The following is a 17,689-nucleotide window of genomic DNA, read 5'->3' on the forward strand; positions in this document are numbered from 1 at the left end:
AAAGAGGCCTGTGTTTGATCGTTTTCCATTATTGTATTTCATGATTGTATATCATGGACCCCGGCAGACTGTTTCATTGATTTTGACCTTTATTCCCCTTTGAGCAATTCCCAAGCTGATTGCCAGATGTTTGGGAAACTCCATGATAAGCAGATTAAATCAATACAACGTTATTTTTCATACATCAAGACATGCTTCAAACCAACAAAGTCACTTTGACCATTGTGAGAGAGTTCGACTTCGAGTTCATTTTTATCACATGTGAAAGGCTTTTAATCATTGTACACATTTAACTGTAATACAAACCACCACACATTCTACATGTACTGGTATGATGTGAGGTATAGTTGACTCACATGTAGCCATGTACTGGTATGATGTGACTTACATGTAGCCATGTACTGGTATGATGTGACTTACATGTAGCCATGTACTGGTATGAAGTGACTTACATGTAGCCATGTACTGGTATGATGTGACTTACATGTAGCCATGTACTGGTATGAAGTGACTTACATGTAGCCATGTACTGGAATGATGTGACTTACAAGTAGCCATGTACTAGAATGATGTGACTTACAAGTAGCCATGTACTGGAATGATGTGACTTACATGTAGCCATGTAACTACATTACAAAAAAATGTACATGTAGCCATGTACTGGAATGATGTGACTTACATGTAGCCATGTACTGGAATGATGTGACTTACATGTAGCCATGTACTGGGATGATGTGACTTACATGTAGCCATGTACTGGGATGATGTGACTTACATGTAGCCATGTACTGGAATGATGTGACTTACTACATTACAAAAAAATGTACATGTAGCCATGTACTGGTATGATGTGACTTACATGTAGCCATGTACTGGAATGATGTGACTTACATGTAGCCATGTACTGGAATGATGTGACTTACATGTAGCCATGTACTGGTATGATGTGACTTACATGTAGCCATGTACTGGAATGATGCCAGCATGAGCTGAGGGGAGATCTTGGGCTTCTCGTCTGCTGGACGGAAGGCTGAGAAATCTTGCAGCACCCGACGGTTTGGAACCTTATTCTGGAACTTGTTGTCAACTGAAACAACATCGTACAGAAAACAGTTAGTCATAGATAGATAACACACATGGTATAGCACATAGATGACAGATTGTATGGCATCCGTTGGCCAATATTGACCATTTTAAAATCATAATTCACATCATATCTATCAGGGACAGAGGCAGTATCTGATTCCAAAGGCCTAAACAGTACCCAACTGGGCCAGTTAGACACTGCCTTTGCACCCCATAGATCTGCTTGGAGATGAATTCGCATCAACCCTACAGCTATGGCTATGCATAAACAGTCCTACACAAGAATGAGTATTTCCCACTAAAGACACATAGTTAGCGATGAAACACAATTAGCAAAGCATAAAAATAAGAGACATACAGTTTCAATGAACACAAAAACTTAAACAGAGCAGAACAGAGCACTCTGGACAGATCTAATTATAACCTTCATTAACGTACTCTGGACAGATGTTTAACAAGCCCAGAGTATTTGTAAAAACCAGTCACAAAACTGGAAAATTTCTGGGTATGAAGATTTCTTTTTTGAGACTTATTTGGCAAGTTTGGCATCCAATTTACATGTATATTAGCTATGGAGTTAGGTGGGAGGGAGAAGGTTAAAATCTGACAGTTAATTTAGACATGATTTGCATATTCATGATGGCAACATGCATGTGTTCAAAATTGGAATAATCTAATTACCAACCTCTCATTCAGAACCCTATCTTGTAACAATCCAAGGTGACCTCATCCATTTTCATATTACCATAGATATACAAAATGTAGCGCTAATATATATCAGTTACCTTAAAAAACATAACATAAAATGGAATGGAATGTAATATAAGAATTCAAATAATGTCATATTTTCTGCAGAATGGAATGTTTATAGTATATATACTCATCTTCTGAACAAGTCCTATACATGCAGGCACTGTGAATATACCTTGAATAGTATCATAATTACAAAACACAAGTTGAACAGACTCAATCTTTAAACAACGACAGATTTATCAAGAAGTGCTGCGTAAAACCCTACCGCAAACTCAAAACCACCGCGCACAAAACCATTTTCTCACTGCCACGCAATCAAATCCCAGCGAACTCAAATGCATCTACAGTAGAACACAAGATGACAGGTGAACAAATTTGACTGCTTGCTGCACTTGACCCACCCTGATCTCCCATCACAAAGTGTAACTCATCCATGTTACAGGAAACCACTACAACACAAATCACAAGATCCTACTCCTAACCTAATGATATGTAACTGACACACACAGATACTTCCAGTCATTACTTATAATGGCTTAAGCTTCCTAAGTGCAGTGGCTATAGTACAATGAACATGACCAAGAAAGCAGACAGTGCAAAATGTCCATTGCAGCAGAAGTTGGTAATGCGTCATGACGTACAAGGCTTATGGCCTCACCTTACTGACGCATTTCCACTGACCATGACAAACACTCACGGGTCATTACTGCTGCATTTTGAACTTGACCCTTGGTCGTGCTACGACCTCTACACTTCAAGGATTACGACTTGTAGTTGGAGTGCTGCACAAGTTGACAAGGTTAAAACAATACTGCAGCAACATTAGCTTAAGTGTCAAAAGTATAGTCGTAAAAGTAGCTTAGGTTTGTTGTACAAGCACAGAATAGCAGTGCAAGGTACCCATCAATTGATTTTTCATAAATTATGCAAATGATATAAATAACAATGTGCCACACAAAATTAGTCTATGCTTAGTCCTACTTTACTTTTATTTCATTACCTATATAAGAGCTCTATAAAAGTCTAATCATGTACTATAATGTAGTGCATCTTCATAAAGACTATAAAATAACTCTCCTAATATGCAACTTTATGTGATCACCACTAACTTGTCAGGTATTGTGTTTATAACAACCAATTCAAATTGAGCAAAAATTCTCGTCTAATATTTATGATAGGCATTATTAGTGTCTTGAACACACCAAATATCCTCCATTCTGCATTGAAAGTGTGACTTGTCTTCATTATGTAGGTAATGATTCAGCAAGGCAGCACGGTAACAATGCCAACAGTGCAGAACAATGCTGGTGATTACTCTGCAGTGTTTACAGACGAACTGCTCCACTCAGCAAGCCAAACTTGACTTGAATAATACATGAGGTTCCAGCCAATCCATCAGAGTACACAACCATGTACACAACTTCAAAGGGAGAGGTATTGTGCAGCCATTGAACAATGGCTACCATCATGACTGTAATGTCTTCTATCTATAGCTATAATTCTGTCAGGTCAAGGACCCTTCAAGGTCAAATGTAAGCTTCAGAGGAAACCAGAAGATATAAGTTCATGATTTGAATTATCAGGGACATAGCTGTAACAGTCAGTGATAGCTGCATTCCTACATATTCTTAAAAATGCATGAATGCCTCCTCTAGAGAATTTTGTTTCAGCTTGACAACTCAAGAAGATGTGAATGGATTTGAATAATATTTGGTATGTGGGTAGATGTCAGCAAAACAAAGCTCAATTTGAATTTTGGCCCTATTAGCAGGTTTCTTTGGTACTGCAGCAGAACTTTCGGCTTTGATATACCTCATATTCTGTACATCACTATCAGACTACATGCTATGGTCTTGATTTTTTCAATGGTAGCCCTTGACTTTGAGAAAAAAGATATATAGGTTTGGGAAACCCCTTTACAACAGAAGAGTCTAAATTTTGGAAAGTCTTGACTGGTTTATGCACATGTACTCACTGTAGATGTCGGTTTCATCCACAATCTCTGCCTTGATGATCTCTTCAATCACGTCTTCCAGCGTGACCACACCGATCATCTCGTAGAACGGGTCTCCTTCCCCCTCGCTGTTCACGCGCTGAACAAACGCCATGTGCGAATGACCTGCAGAAATACACAAGAATTTATCAATATACATGTAATTTTGCTTCATTCATGGGGAACTGAAGTTTAGTTCTAGGCTTATCTGTTTATGTATGTGTGTGTGTGCTTGTGTCTGTGCAAATGTTGCAAGTGCATGTTTGTGAGTGTTTCCTTACAGCAATTCCCTAAGTACTCTTTAAGTTCTGTTGGTTGCAGTAAAGTCTGATTGCCTTGTTTTTCATTTCTCCCATTTCCTTCAAAGACTTTCTTTCCACATAACGCTGTAGGATTCAGGTAGGTTTCCTGCCCATAAACAAAACAGCATCAGTTCAATACATTTAGTAAGATGCACCTTTAGATATGTTTTAATCTTGTCTTTATAACAATTCTTTATACTTATATAGCAACAAAACAAAGGAATTAAATCAGAATCAACTTTTAAAAGCAGCATAATTTCAATATTGATTCTTATAACGTATACCAATATTTCATTTTCCAATAAAGAGAGAAAGCTGCATGCTCAGTATTTGACATGTTTGTTGCTTTCACATTCTAAATTTAGTAAATTTTGAATAAATATGAAAAGATTTCTGTTTGAGCTTCTATTTTATCATTTAAGCTGACACTAGTGGCTATGGCCGATTATTTCACAAAAGAAACAGCCCCTTGCTTCATACTGTAACCTTCAATATAACATAGATGATACTACTGTAAGGAAATGTATTGGCATTTTCATTTTACTCAATGGTAATGTGGTATTTGTGCTACGCTCGAGGAGAGGTCATTTAGGGACAAACTACTAGTATCCATTACCAACAGGCTTTCAGCTGAAGCTAGGATCTATGCAGTCAAGTTGAAAGCACAGCAATTTTGGGTGAGAAAGGGAACAAAATAGAGATAGGGATAATGCACTGGCTCATGGGATCACAGGGAAAAGAACTATTCTCACGACAATATACAATTTTGATACCTTTAACCTTCAAGTGCAGGTATCATACAATCTGTTTCTGATCCTTACAGAATGTTGAATCTCTGGCCTCATTGTTTAATTCCAAGAGACTTTATGATTGTCAGTGTCCTTGACACTACCAGCACCTACATTCAATAATATTTCACTTAGTATCCAGTATGCTAGCAAATTCACTTAGTATCCAGTATGCCTGAAAAAAAGAAGACTACAGTCTGCAAGAGAATTTCAATTACAATATTACCTCAAACTAAAGAAATAATGTAATTATTAAGTGGCAAACCCAGCTGTTATCAGCTAAAACTTAATGATATACTATGGCAAAAACAACCATTTCCACACTCAGTAACTGTTGTCCCTGACAGAGAGAGAGAAAGCTCCTCACTAACATGGCCAAACAGTGGTAAATGAAAAGGCCATTTTCCCTTGATGTGCCGGAGAACTGCTCTTGGCACCTTCTCTGTGGATCAATACGCTTGACGTCAAACACACCTGTTAGGCAAATGCTGCCGTGTCCTGCTACATCACTCATCTGTCAGTACAGGAAGCTTCTTTAGAAACACAGGTGGACAACTTATAGTCTTCTTCTGACATGTACAAAAGCTATGGAAAGACTCAACTAGAGAACTCCACCTAAAAATGCTCTTTTACAACTGATTACAAAGAGTATTGAAGAAATTACAATACACAAGATCTCCGTTTACAGCTTCAAGACTATAGTGGCAATGAGGGATGTTCTTTTTCTTATATTTTTAATGTAATGTAGTATTGGAAAATAATACCTAACTGTTACAGTACTTGATATTTAATTAACTTTCATGTAATTTGCAGCATTCATACATGTGTGTATCGTATCCATTCAATCACATAAGCCCTTGAGAGAAGCCATTTACTGGTAGTGGTAGTGACAGATAAAAAACAAGTAGAGCCTCAGAATAACCAAATGACCTCTATTCAGCACCAAGGACAGACACCGTGAGTTAGCAGATTAACAATCATTGCAACAAGTTTTCATATTAATTTGAGGTTTCACAACACAATAGCTGATTGTTGTGTGAATGGTGCATACTCCGGACAGGGTCCCATGGGAGTGTGCTGCAAAAAAAGTGGCAAAAGTGTTTCGATGGCCCTGGTGGGAGTTCACATTTCTCATAATCTGCTTCGGAAAGACATGAAATACTAACATGGCTGAAAAGCATGGAAAGTGGTGTGTTTCTGGTGAAAATTGTGTCTTGGCCCATGTATCATTTCCTTGTATGCATCCGACTTGAATGTAAAGCGGATCTATGACTTGGATTAACCTCTTACGTAGGTATTGTGGGAAGTTGCAATACCAGGCAACAATTGGTTTTAAAAGTGCAGAAGTTCTTTTACCTTTGGCTCAATTACATTAAGGGGTTTTCTCTTTCTGATAACGTCAGCGTTGTTTGCCGAAACTCTTTTCAATGGGCAATGGGAAAATGAAATATCCTTCAAAATCTTACAAAGCTAGAGACATGATTAGTGGATCAAAACTGTCAGCGGTGAATGGAAGCTGATTCTTTGACCAAAACGACTTCTATGGTGTTGTGTAAGTGAAGTTGCAATATGGATAATTAACAAAATTGCAGTAGTAAAATTTTTCTTATAATTGGCTTGATTGTACACAAGGCTTTGTCTTTCTGACAGGGAACGGGTTTTCTGCGCGCGCGTTAAAAATCTGCGCGTTAAAAAATTAAGTTGTGCATTGATAAATTCTCAGTAAGAAAAATGTGACCCCATTATATGATTTTCCATCTGTTACCAGAATTTTTGGTATGAAAAGCTCCTAATTTTTAGGTCCCTTGGGAATAGGTTAATTTGCATATCTAGAAGATTTCAAAATCACTTGAATTTGACACAAATACATGGAAAAATCACTAATGTGAGGTTTTGTATTGTAAAATATAACTGCTTGAGGCTTTTCTCCATTCTACAAGCTTCATTTCATCTTTTCTCAAGCAGATTGTTTCACATGCAAATGTCAACCTTTGTTGCGCGTTAAAACTGAACATTTATAAATCACTTTAAAACTCCTGGAATATTTACAGAAAGGGATATTGTACTCTAGAATGCAACAAAATATCATTTTGTGTTATCATCTTCAAGCTTTTAAGTTCAAAACAGCAAAAAAGTTTTCAAATCCCGAGGGAATCAGCTAATTTGCATATTTTAATGCGCAGGTTTTTAACGCGCAAGTTCTATCGCGCAAATTTTAACGCGCACAAAACCCCAACCCTTCTGACAACCTCTGTTGTTTTTGAAAAAAAAATCTTGTTTCAAATATTTGCTTTATTTTTGACATAGAAATACTGTTTCTTCCTCTAATTTATGCAGAAATGAACCTTTCAAGTCTTGTGTATAAGTTACACGACAGGGAGAGATGGAGGGAGGCAGTGTGCTCAGCAGCAAAGCGCCCCCACGACCATCCCCGGTCAAGGGACCGATAAGCGGTAAGTATAAGATACACAAAGGCTTGGGAAAGAAGATGAAATGCATATTTACAGTAAATCATACTTTCAAAACTGACAGTGTTTAGTACTAAAGATCTACATGTACAGCAGGCAGTAAGTTTTTAAAAGTGGTACTGGTAGGTCATCCCTGAAGTGTTATCTACTACATAGCACTTAGTCAGTGGATGAATGTTTCAGGTTTTAGCCTACTGGAGGGACAGTCAATTTATGGCCACTGTAGCCACCACTTCTGTAGCACTTCTAGTAAGTTCTGCCCATTTTATGGGCAATTTGTGTAAATCATCCCGCCTTGTGAATTACTTTACCTGGGGCACATTCTCTGGTATATGGTGATAAAGGCAAACCAAGGCATCAGACAGGTGCTAGTTATTTACCTAGTAAATGCACAATTCTACACAGTTGTTATGCATCATATTTTGGTTGTACAAAATAAGAGAATAACAGCTAGTTGCAAGCAAACATAGGAGACATACATATTGTACATGTGACAATGAGCAAACTTGATTAACATTATTGTAAAAAGAGACTACTCGAATACCAATATTAATAAGAGCAAATCAAATCAAGCCTGATGCTAATATTCCTATCATTGAGGCAGTACATGGACCATACACGTCAAGGTGGTACACAATTCGTCTGTGGGCTGTACACATGTCCATCTAATTACAGCATGACATCTGTAATGTGAGGAGGTGTACATAACTGACAGGTTTGGTCATGAATTAATCCAGCCGTCCTCTGCTTCAGCGCCTGAATATGCTTGGTGTTACTTCAAGGACATATTGGCAATGCAGGACTCAAAATACATGGCAAAGTTCGTTGTTGAAAGAAGATCTACTTGCTAAAAACAATGGTAACTGCCCTACATTTGTACTCATGATCATACGTCAGGCCAATAGATTTGCAGTCTGGCTCCAAAATAAATACATCGAGATTAACAGGAGAAAAACATGGGACCATTCCAGTTTGCCCCTATAATAAGAATTCAAGTGACAAAGGTAAATTTGCCAATGGTAAACTTATCATAGCATTTGATTTGAAGTCAAACTGACAACTGAAAATGAAGGGTTACAGATGTATTTGCTGACACTAGTGACAGACCAAATACTTGATTATAATCCAGGTCCATACCACTGGCATGTCAGCCATATAATATATCACCCCCCACCCCGAAACCCTGCGCCTGCCACTCAACTACTCGGACACATCTGCATGACATATGTAATTACATATATGATATATACCATGTAAGACAGTTATGATACTGAAACATTTTTATGACATGCAACAGGATTAATCTAAATGTACTGGCACGCTGGAGAGCTCTTTTTTTCTTTCTCCTCCATTTGCTGATACTCTATCAGTCTATCTCATTTGTGTTGCACACCCAAAAAGTTTTCTTTGCATCAAAATTCCTAAGTTTACCAATTCCACAAAATGATTTTTTTTCCAGCCCTGCATTCATCTCCTGTACCATCTCTATAATTAAGGTCTCCAGCTCGGATGAGAGCAGATGAACCATTGTCATCATTGCTGCATTAAGGTCACACAAACCTACATGTAGCCCACTGACGATGTGATCAAACCATTCCATGGGAAGGTCAGGAAGTACAGGGAGGATTGTACTGGGCTACAAATACATCATTCTGTAATAGAATTCATCATACATAATCTATATCCTTTGAACCTTATACTAAGTTATAGAACTGAATCTTAGTTATATTTTGTCTGCTATCTGAAAAATATTTCTATGACTCGGTGGTTGTTTTGAATGCTGCATTTGTTTGTTTGTTTGTTTACTTGTCTTTGATAATGGCAAACCACCTTCTGGCATAATGGACCAGTTTTGTGCAGCTAATGTACAAGCTAACTATAAGTTTAACTAGTATAAGATTTGATCAACTTGAATCGGAAAAGATTCTTACTGTTTTTGATAAGTGTAGTATAGTTTTTAAATGTTTCAATAAGCGTGGTGAGCTTTTTTAACATACTTAAAGCTTGGCTCTCTTCAAACATGGACACTTAATGTCTTACCTGAGACAAATCCCAAGACCCAAGCTAGATACTCATTTTTCACATGAGATCTAGAGGAGAAAGAAAATACCTGGAGGTATGAAAAATGTGCTTTTCCCACAACTTTCATAGGCGGTAGGCCAAGCAATTGTTGTTGAATCTCCCGTGCTGAACTGCCTGGGTTGTTGACAAAGGATTCTACTCGGGATCACTGAGTGGGTGCTGAACGCTCTGACTGCGAGTTCACACGGATGCCGAAGGTAACTTAAGCTGAGGGGGACGAGGCACTTCCGGATTGGCCGTACAAGACACACTCTGTTACTTTTACCACGGCAGGCAGCACGCGGCAGGGTTCCTGTTCCTTAAAAAAACCACCTCAGCCAAATGCCCATGAACTTTGGCATGTGAACACACACCCTTTAGATTATACGGCCCACTTTGGGCCCACTGTAAATTACGCTTTTCGCGTCAGCAGTGAAATTTCCCGCTGTCGGGACGCCGCTATCGGGACTGTTTTACACACCGCCCGGAAATCTGGTAGCACACCCGCAGGAAAGTCTACCTGTAAAGATCTCAGTTTTATTTAGCTACACGCTTTCATACTGAACAAACTTTCATTTTTTGTTTGCATACTGCTTCCAAGTGATTGAAAATTCAAATATGCGACTTGCATAAGAAATACAAGTCACTGACTACGTTGTTGTTTCGCTGACACTTCCGGTAGCTTCGACCGCAAAATTTTCAATAAAAAAGCACTTTAAAACCTTTTCAAAGCGAACTGTTTGATAGAAGATCCCTTTCTTTCAGTGATGAACTGCTAAATTATGGCTCCGCACTGAAATAATCGCCTAAACCTTAACTCCCGCTATCATTGTGAGTGCCGGCCGTTACACACACACATGATTAGGAAGTATCGCAGGACACCCATGGTACAAGATTCCAATGTGGAATACACACAACTGACAGTGAACTCTTGCGCGCAAGTTCACCCTTTTCGACATGCAGCAAATTTTTTTGTTTCCAACAAGGATTGCCCTGTGCTGTAGCTGAAATGCAGAGTAGGTGCTCAAAACAGAAAGATTAACAGGCTTGTTCAGTGACTGATAAAACTTGACTTGACCAATTGGACCTGACATGGATCATCTTGCTACCATTGCAATTAATGCTAGAGTGGATATGTCACGGCAGCCGGTACCCAACAGCCAATGACCACCTGGTTTTCTGATACAAAAGTTACTTATTTTACTACTTCATTAGAATAATAGAAAGAAGGGTAACTGTTCATGTATTAATAGAAGCATCAATAGACGGTGAGAACAAGTGGTAAATGTGGAGATAAAGTCTATGAAGGGCTTTATGAAAGTATATCCTGCAACTATAACAGTACTGGTCCATAACACTGTGTCTGTGTGTAAATATAGAATACAACAAAGGGTATTCCGTATTGCCCGAGGTACAGTTCGACCTGAGTGAGGTGTGATGGGTGCCAATCACCTAAGATGACACAGTGATGTACAGTGTGTATGTACGTTGTTCATTAGTGTAGTGTGAAGTGCATGTGAATGACAGGGATACTACTACTACTAGTACCTTTCCGAAATTCCTCCAACATGACATCTAGCGTGGTGTCTGCAAACGTCCACGTTAGCTGATGATTGTAGAACTTGATGATGGTCTTCAGCGGCGTGCAGTCGTCGGGGTCCACGAACGCCAGGTCTTTCACAAACAGCAGGGCCGTAATGTTGTCACGCTCTCCCTCGTACACCGGGATCCGCGTAAAACCCTGTTTCATGATCTCCGACATGGTGTCGAAGTCCAGGATGGCTTCTATGTCCAGCATGAAGCACTGTTCGGACGGAGTCATGATGTCCGTCACGGTTTTCTGGCGCAGTTCCAGAGCGCCCGAGATGATGTTGATCTCGTGTTTCTCGATCTCCTGAAACTGGTGCTGCATCTTCATCAGCTCCAGGAGCTTTTCTCGGCTGTACACCGTGCCGATCTCCTGCCCCAGCACCCAGTCCAGAACCTTACTGATGGGGTATGCCACAGGCAACGTCAGGAGCATGAAGAACTTTGTGATCCATATAGTTCTCGCGCCAACGGCGAGACCATGGCGGGAGCACACCGACTGGGGCACGATCTCGCCAAAAATGACGATCCCCGCGGTCGCACCTATCACAGCTATAAGCCCAGATGAGAGGTCATCAAGCAATATAGTCAACGTGTTGTTCACCAGCACGTTTCCCAGGAGCAGGGTACACAGTAACAAGTTGCCATGAGCTCTCAAGGGGGCTATCTTCCGCGCGTATTCCCGCTCGTTTTCGTTCCCGACATTTTGCACGATCTTTAACTCCGTGGGATCCAGTGCCATAAGGCCTAGGTTCAGGCCACTGAAGAGGCCGGATAATGACAGGAGAATGATGATGAAGATTACCTGTAACCACAGAGGCAGGAGGGTCGACTCCACTTCCTGTGCTTTCGTGTCCAGCTGAAGGGACGTGGAGTTCCCCTGGTAAAACCAAGGTTCGAGCGGGTCGTCGTCGACTTTGACGCATAAGAAGTACACTTCACCTTGCTCAAGCAACTTGACCGTGACGCTGACAAGAGCCACGGTGTCGGAGAAGTCCTCTGGAAGGAGAGGGAAGGGTTCCGATTTCCGCCAGTCGTTGCACGGTGCTCCCTTCACGTCGGGTCTCTTCGCAAAGGACAGCCAAGTTGAGCGCGTCAGGTTCGACCCGAACACTCGCAGCTTCGTGGACAGTTCCGCCACCACCTGGGCCCTGCCGTCGACCGTGGTGGCCGTGGGGTCGACGGGGGCCAGGCCGATGACCTCGGGCTGAGCGAATACCGCAGTCTGGACGCAGAAAAGGAGAATAAACAGGAACGAAGGCCGAAGCCCGTCTGTCCTTTCCACCATCTTTGAAAAACATAGAACCACGTGACCTTCGCGCACGGTACGCTGGGTAGGATTAATCCAAAGTTATGATTTTTAGGGAGAATCATGAAAGTCTTAAGCCATTAACAAGACTTAAACTTCTTTTTCGACAACTCTCTGCTTATAACTCCACGTTATTAATAGTTATTACTTGCTTTACTTATAATTATAAATCTCTATCATGGAATATAAGTTAGACCATATGTCATAGTTCTAGATTGTCACTCCACTGAAGAATGAAATATTCTAAATCGATAAAACTAGGTCATTTTTTTCCGTGGGGGTTTCACAACCGCGGGAACTTTTAGAAGTGTTTAGAAATGTTAGGAATTTTAGCAGGATAAATGTACTTTAGTCCTTGGGAACACAACATTTCTTGTTTCCAGTTTTCTCTTGATTGCTAAACGAAAAGCTGGTGCGGTTTGTTGCTGTTTACCACACAGGTTCGTTGACACTGCGGACATTGAACTCAGTAAACAACAACACCAGGAGGCGTGTCCAGGTTAGGTGCTCACATTACGGGCATGTGATCCGTACCAGAGATCAGAGTCTTCCTTAGTTTGTGCGGCGCCAACATGAAGAAGACTGTCGCTCTGCTGTGTGTGACACTGGTGGCAGTGTGGGGGTGTCAGCCTCCTGACTGTGACAGGAAAGACTGTGGCACATGTGGTAATTTGACACCATTTTAAAGAATGATTGACGCACTACATGTCAGGCTAATTCGATTTGAGCTGGAGTGATGGATTGGAGGTTTCAATATTTGGATTACCCTGCTGTAGTTCCTCCGCTACACTTAACTAACCAAATCTAGCATGCAGGTTTAATGTATAATTCCTTACGGGGGATGGTCCAACCTGCATCATGGTTACCATCAGTCAGTGCTCTAAATTATATCAGAATGGCACCAACTAAAAGTTGCATTAAATTTAACAGTAAGCGATTGCTTTGCTCAAAGCTAAATTCAGGCATCAATTACGCTTAATGTCGAATGTACCACTTCTGCTCTGCGGTTTCGGTTACAAATTACGTGGGATGAAAATGACAGAAAACGCTCTGAGGAAAAGTCACTTGCATGCATGCATCCTTAAAATGTTTGTTTTGTGTCATTGTGATATGAAATATGTAGGTAATGGATCATGTCTTTTTTCTTTCCTTCTCAACTCTAGGAAATGCCTGCTGTTCTCTGTCCTTTCACTTGGGTAAGATTCTCATGAGCATACTTTCATGCTGTTCTTGTGTCATTCAGAGAATTTCATTTTGCTACAAAAAAAGGAAGTCCATCATCAGTGAAGGTTAGACATCCTGGTATTAAATGATATGAGAGAATGTACAACCACACCTTCAACAGGAAAGGGGGCCTGCACTTGGGACCCTGCACTCTCACCCGCAAGACCTCATGTACTCAAACAACAGGAGCTAATTGACTCATTTGCATCAACCTTCGCTTGACTTAACTTTTGCTTCACATTGGACTATCTGCTCTGTGTCTCTGAAGAAAGGTAGTTGATGCCAGCTGAAAAGTCTGACTGTTTTGAAAATGATATCCAGATGCTAAAGTAACCTCCATTTGGTGTATGATAATGCTTAGATTATTATTCAATGTGGAGCTTATTTTTATAAATTGTGTAACTAAACTGTATATAAACAGTGTAGATTTGTATTTGGTGTGGGTTTCAATCTGCATTAAATTTTGTACCAAGTGATGCATTGAAACTCTACATCATATTTTCATGCCTTTAAATCATGGACAATCAAACATTCAATGCTATATATGGGAGCAACATTTTAGTCCTGATGTCTCACTTTATAGATGGTGTGACCAGCCAAGCTGCCTATAACAAGATCATGATGAACCTCAAGAATGGTAAGTACTGCCTGTAATTCTCAAGGTTGCTGTTACTATTTGCTTGTAAGTGCAAAAATATGTAATGACGTGATCAGTTTATTTGATGAAAGGTTGCTTTCTATGGCACTTAAAATGTAAAAGTGGCAAGTCTCCAAGCTGTCAAAGGCATGTAAATGCAATGTTTAATCTACAATGAGGAAGACTAGTTGACTCTTCTGAACTGGTTCCATCTTCCAATTTGTACTTGTGAACAAAGTTGTTGTACTATCATGGGCTGCTAGGTGGCGCTGATGGCAGGTACAGCTACAGTGGAGGTGATGACCTGAGGCCTTACAATATCTCAGCATCCTTCATCCTTCAGGTACTTTGTATGGGATAAACAAAATATTTCTTCATATTAATTAGATAGTATCACCATAACCCTCTGCAGGCCTGATTTCACAGAAGGTATGTCTTTGGTCATGAAAGAAGTCAATCTGTATAAGAATGTAAGAGTTTGAAAATTCATTTTGTTATGTCCAAAGTCTCGTCCTTGGGGGGTAGTACCAAACAGCCTTGTACAATATTCTCTCTACATGTGTTACCATTACCAAAACATGTTGTCCTCTAATGATTAGAGACGAAAAGCTCTTTCAATAGCTTAGGGTGCAATATGTGTCCTTTGCCACTCAATTTTTTTCTGGCCAAGCACGCTGGGCCACCCCTACTCTTCTCAATAGGTCTGTTTCACGAGTGGAGGTTTGATACTTGAAGCTCCTCCAAATATGGGATCAAAGTCTTAACGTCCCTTTGGAAGGACAAAAAAAAGGAAACCTGACTCATAGACTTAGAACATTTCTCACCACAGGGTGTGCATATGACGTTGGTGCACCATTACAATGACACCCTGAACTTTGTCCTGACGGATGACATGAAACCGTCCATCCACCCCCTGGGCACCACTCTCCATGCCTTCTCCATCTCTCAGATCGCTGGGGCGTACTGTGATGACGGGCAGAACTACAAGAACCTGGTGGGATTTGTGAAGGCCCTGAGTAAGTAAATATTATGTGTCATATTATTCAGATACAAAACTGCCCAAGACCACCAAAAGTCAAGATATGGTCAAGGGATAAAGTCAAGTGGTACAGTCACAACAGGGAGGTGGATACTACTGGGGGTATGGACACCACAGGGGGTACGGACATTACAGGGGGTACAGACATTACAAGGGTACAGATCTAGACATAAAGATTTTGTAAATTTACTGTTCGAGTTTAATTTCTGCAACATCATTTCTTTCAGATATGAAATACACTGAGACCACGGTAGCCGGCTGTCCCAAACCGATGTAGAACAGAAGACCACACGGGGGAAAATCCTTGAAGGATCTTCATTCCCACACAAGGCTTCAAAACATCCTTACTGCAATAATTAATAGGCTAAATTCACATTAATTTGTGACATCTCTTGAAAATTAGATGAAAAATAATGTACTAAAAACCAAATGTTTGGTCCAAGAATTTTGTCATCACAAGAAAAACAGTGACACGTACAATAAAACTTTGATACTTGTAGCCTAATCTTTAATTTGACATGTATCAGGAGCACATAACATGTACTTTGATACGTAGAGTGCTACAGTTATACAATGTACTGTAGTACGTGACTGATTACATAATGATATAGTGTGTCTTTTGTAAGAATGTCACTATTACATTACTACATTCTTTTTGTTGTCGAATTGTTTTGTTGTTATTGTGAATTCATTTCTTAAGTTTGCTTATAGGTCTTTTGAAGCAGTCAAAACACTGAAATTCTGAAAACATGATATGACAAAAAAGAGCATGTTTTCATTAAAATTACCACCTGGGTTACCTGACTTCTTATTCAGCACCAAGGACAGCGACACTGGTTTGAAGCATCACTCCTTGGGTAGACCAACATTGATATGTGCACATTACTGAATGTACTCACTATACTTTGAAGAGTAGAGGTTAGATAGCTATGAGAGTTTGTCTAGAAAAATAGAGAGAATTTCTAGAAATAATAACCCTTAGGGTAGAGGACAACCCAGTTATGTAGGATATTACTTTTTTCACAGTGTGGTCACAATGATATAAGAAAAGGAAATTTGATATATTGTTTCTACACAATATAACTCTGAACAGACAACACTCCAATGGGCAATTTCTTCAAAACACCACTACTAAACAAAAATCAGATTAAATCTTAACACCAACACCACCAAAAATGATTGAAATTTGTATCATAGATACTATACATATCTACTGTAGCAAGTCACAAAAATACAAAAATGGCACCCAGACTGTCTAACTGTGGTAAATGCTGCCAGAAGACCTATACCTTGGTCATACCTTGGGCATACCTTGGTCATACCTTGGGCATACCTTGGTCATACCTTGGTCATACCTTGGTCATACCTTGTTCATACCTTGGCTATACCTTGGTCACACCTTGGTCATACCTTGGCCATACCTTGGTCATACCTTGGTCATACCTTGGCCATACCTTGGTCATACCTTGGCCATACCTTGGCCATACCTTGGCCATACCTTGGCCATACCTTGGCCATACCTTGGCCATACCTTGGTCATACCTTGGTCATACCTTGGCTATACCTTGGTCATACCTTAGTCATACCTTGGTCATACCTTGGTCATACCTTGGCAATACCTTGGTCACACCATGGTCATACCTTGGCCATACCTTGGCCATTCCTTGGCCATACCTTGGTCATAACTTGGTCATACCTTGGCCATACCTAGGTCATACCTTGGCCATACCTTGGCCATACCTTGGCCATACCTTGGTCATACCTTGGTTCATACCTTGGCCATACCTTGTTTATACCATGGTCATACCTTGGGCATACCTTGGCCATACGTTGGTCATACCTTGGTCATACCTTGGTCATACCTTGGTCATACCTTGATCATACCTTGGTCATACCTTGGTCATACCTTGGCCATACCTTGGTCATACCTTGGTCATACCTTGGCCATACCTTGGTCATACCTTGGTCATACCTTGGCCATACCTTGTCCATACCTTGGCCATACGTTGGTCATACCTTGGCCATACATTAGGCATACCTTGGTCATACCTAGGTCATACCTTGGTTATACCTAGGTCATACCTTGCTCAAACCTTCGTCATACCTTGGTCATACCTTGGTCATACCTTTGTAATACCTTGGCCATACCTTGGTCATACCTTGGCCATACCTTGGCCATACCTTGGCTATACCTTGGTCATACCTTGGTCATACCTTGGCCATACCTTGGTCGTACATTGGTCATACCTTGGGTATACCTTGGCCATACCTTGGTCATACCTTGGTCATACCTTGGTCATACCTTGGCCATACCTTGGTCATACCTTGGCTACACCTTTGTCATACCTTGGTCATACCTTGGTCATACCTTGGTCATACCTTGGTCATACCTTGGCCATACCTTGGTCATACATTGGTCATACCTTGGTTTTGAAGGTTGAA

General features: G+C 40.4%; 2 protein-coding genes across 24 annotated transcripts in view; one reads left to right on the forward strand and one right to left on the reverse strand.

The window, feature by feature from the left end:
* Nucleotides 1-12,365, reverse strand: part of LOC118413285 (metal transporter CNNM2-like) — a 33,054-nt gene extending 20,689 nt beyond the window's left edge. For 9 of the 22 annotated variants that reach the window (XM_035816559.1, XM_035816558.1, XM_035816557.1 and 6 more), the window contains exons 1-3: nt 11,000-12,365; nt 3,815-3,958; nt 956-1,087 (exon numbers count right to left, since the gene is read on the reverse strand). In XM_035816559.1, the coding sequence (XP_035672452.1) occupies nt 956-1,087; nt 3,815-3,958; nt 11,000-12,326 (1,603 nt within the window). In that variant the 5' untranslated portion in view covers nt 12,327-12,365. The remainder of the gene's footprint in view (nt 1-955; nt 1,088-3,814; nt 3,959-10,999) is intronic. The other 13 variants (XM_035816564.1, XM_035816563.1, XM_035816560.1 and 10 more) reach the window with 4 other exon arrangements.
* Nucleotides 12,366-12,590: 225 nt separating this feature from the next.
* LOC118414226 overlaps nt 12,591-17,689 on the forward strand; it is a 38,877-nt gene continuing 33,778 nt past the window's right edge. The window contains exons 1-6 of one of the 2 annotated variants that reach the window (XM_035818115.1): nt 12,605-13,013; nt 13,511-13,543; nt 14,155-14,208; nt 14,472-14,551; nt 15,038-15,224; nt 15,475-15,913. In XM_035818115.1, coding sequence (XP_035674008.1) covers nt 12,920-13,013; nt 13,511-13,543; nt 14,155-14,208; nt 14,472-14,551; nt 15,038-15,224; nt 15,475-15,524 — 498 coding nt within the window. In that variant the 5' untranslated portion in view covers nt 12,605-12,919 and the 3' untranslated portion in view covers nt 15,525-15,913. Of the gene's footprint in view, nt 13,014-13,510; nt 13,544-14,154; nt 14,209-14,471; nt 14,552-15,037; nt 15,225-15,474; nt 15,914-17,689 lie in introns of those variants that run through there. The other variant, XM_035818116.1, reaches the window with a different exon arrangement.

This window comes from Branchiostoma floridae, chromosome 4 (genome assembly GCF_000003815.2).
Source record: "Branchiostoma floridae strain S238N-H82 chromosome 4, Bfl_VNyyK, whole genome shotgun sequence".
NCBI lineage: Eukaryota > Metazoa > Chordata > Leptocardii > Amphioxiformes > Branchiostomatidae > Branchiostoma > Branchiostoma floridae.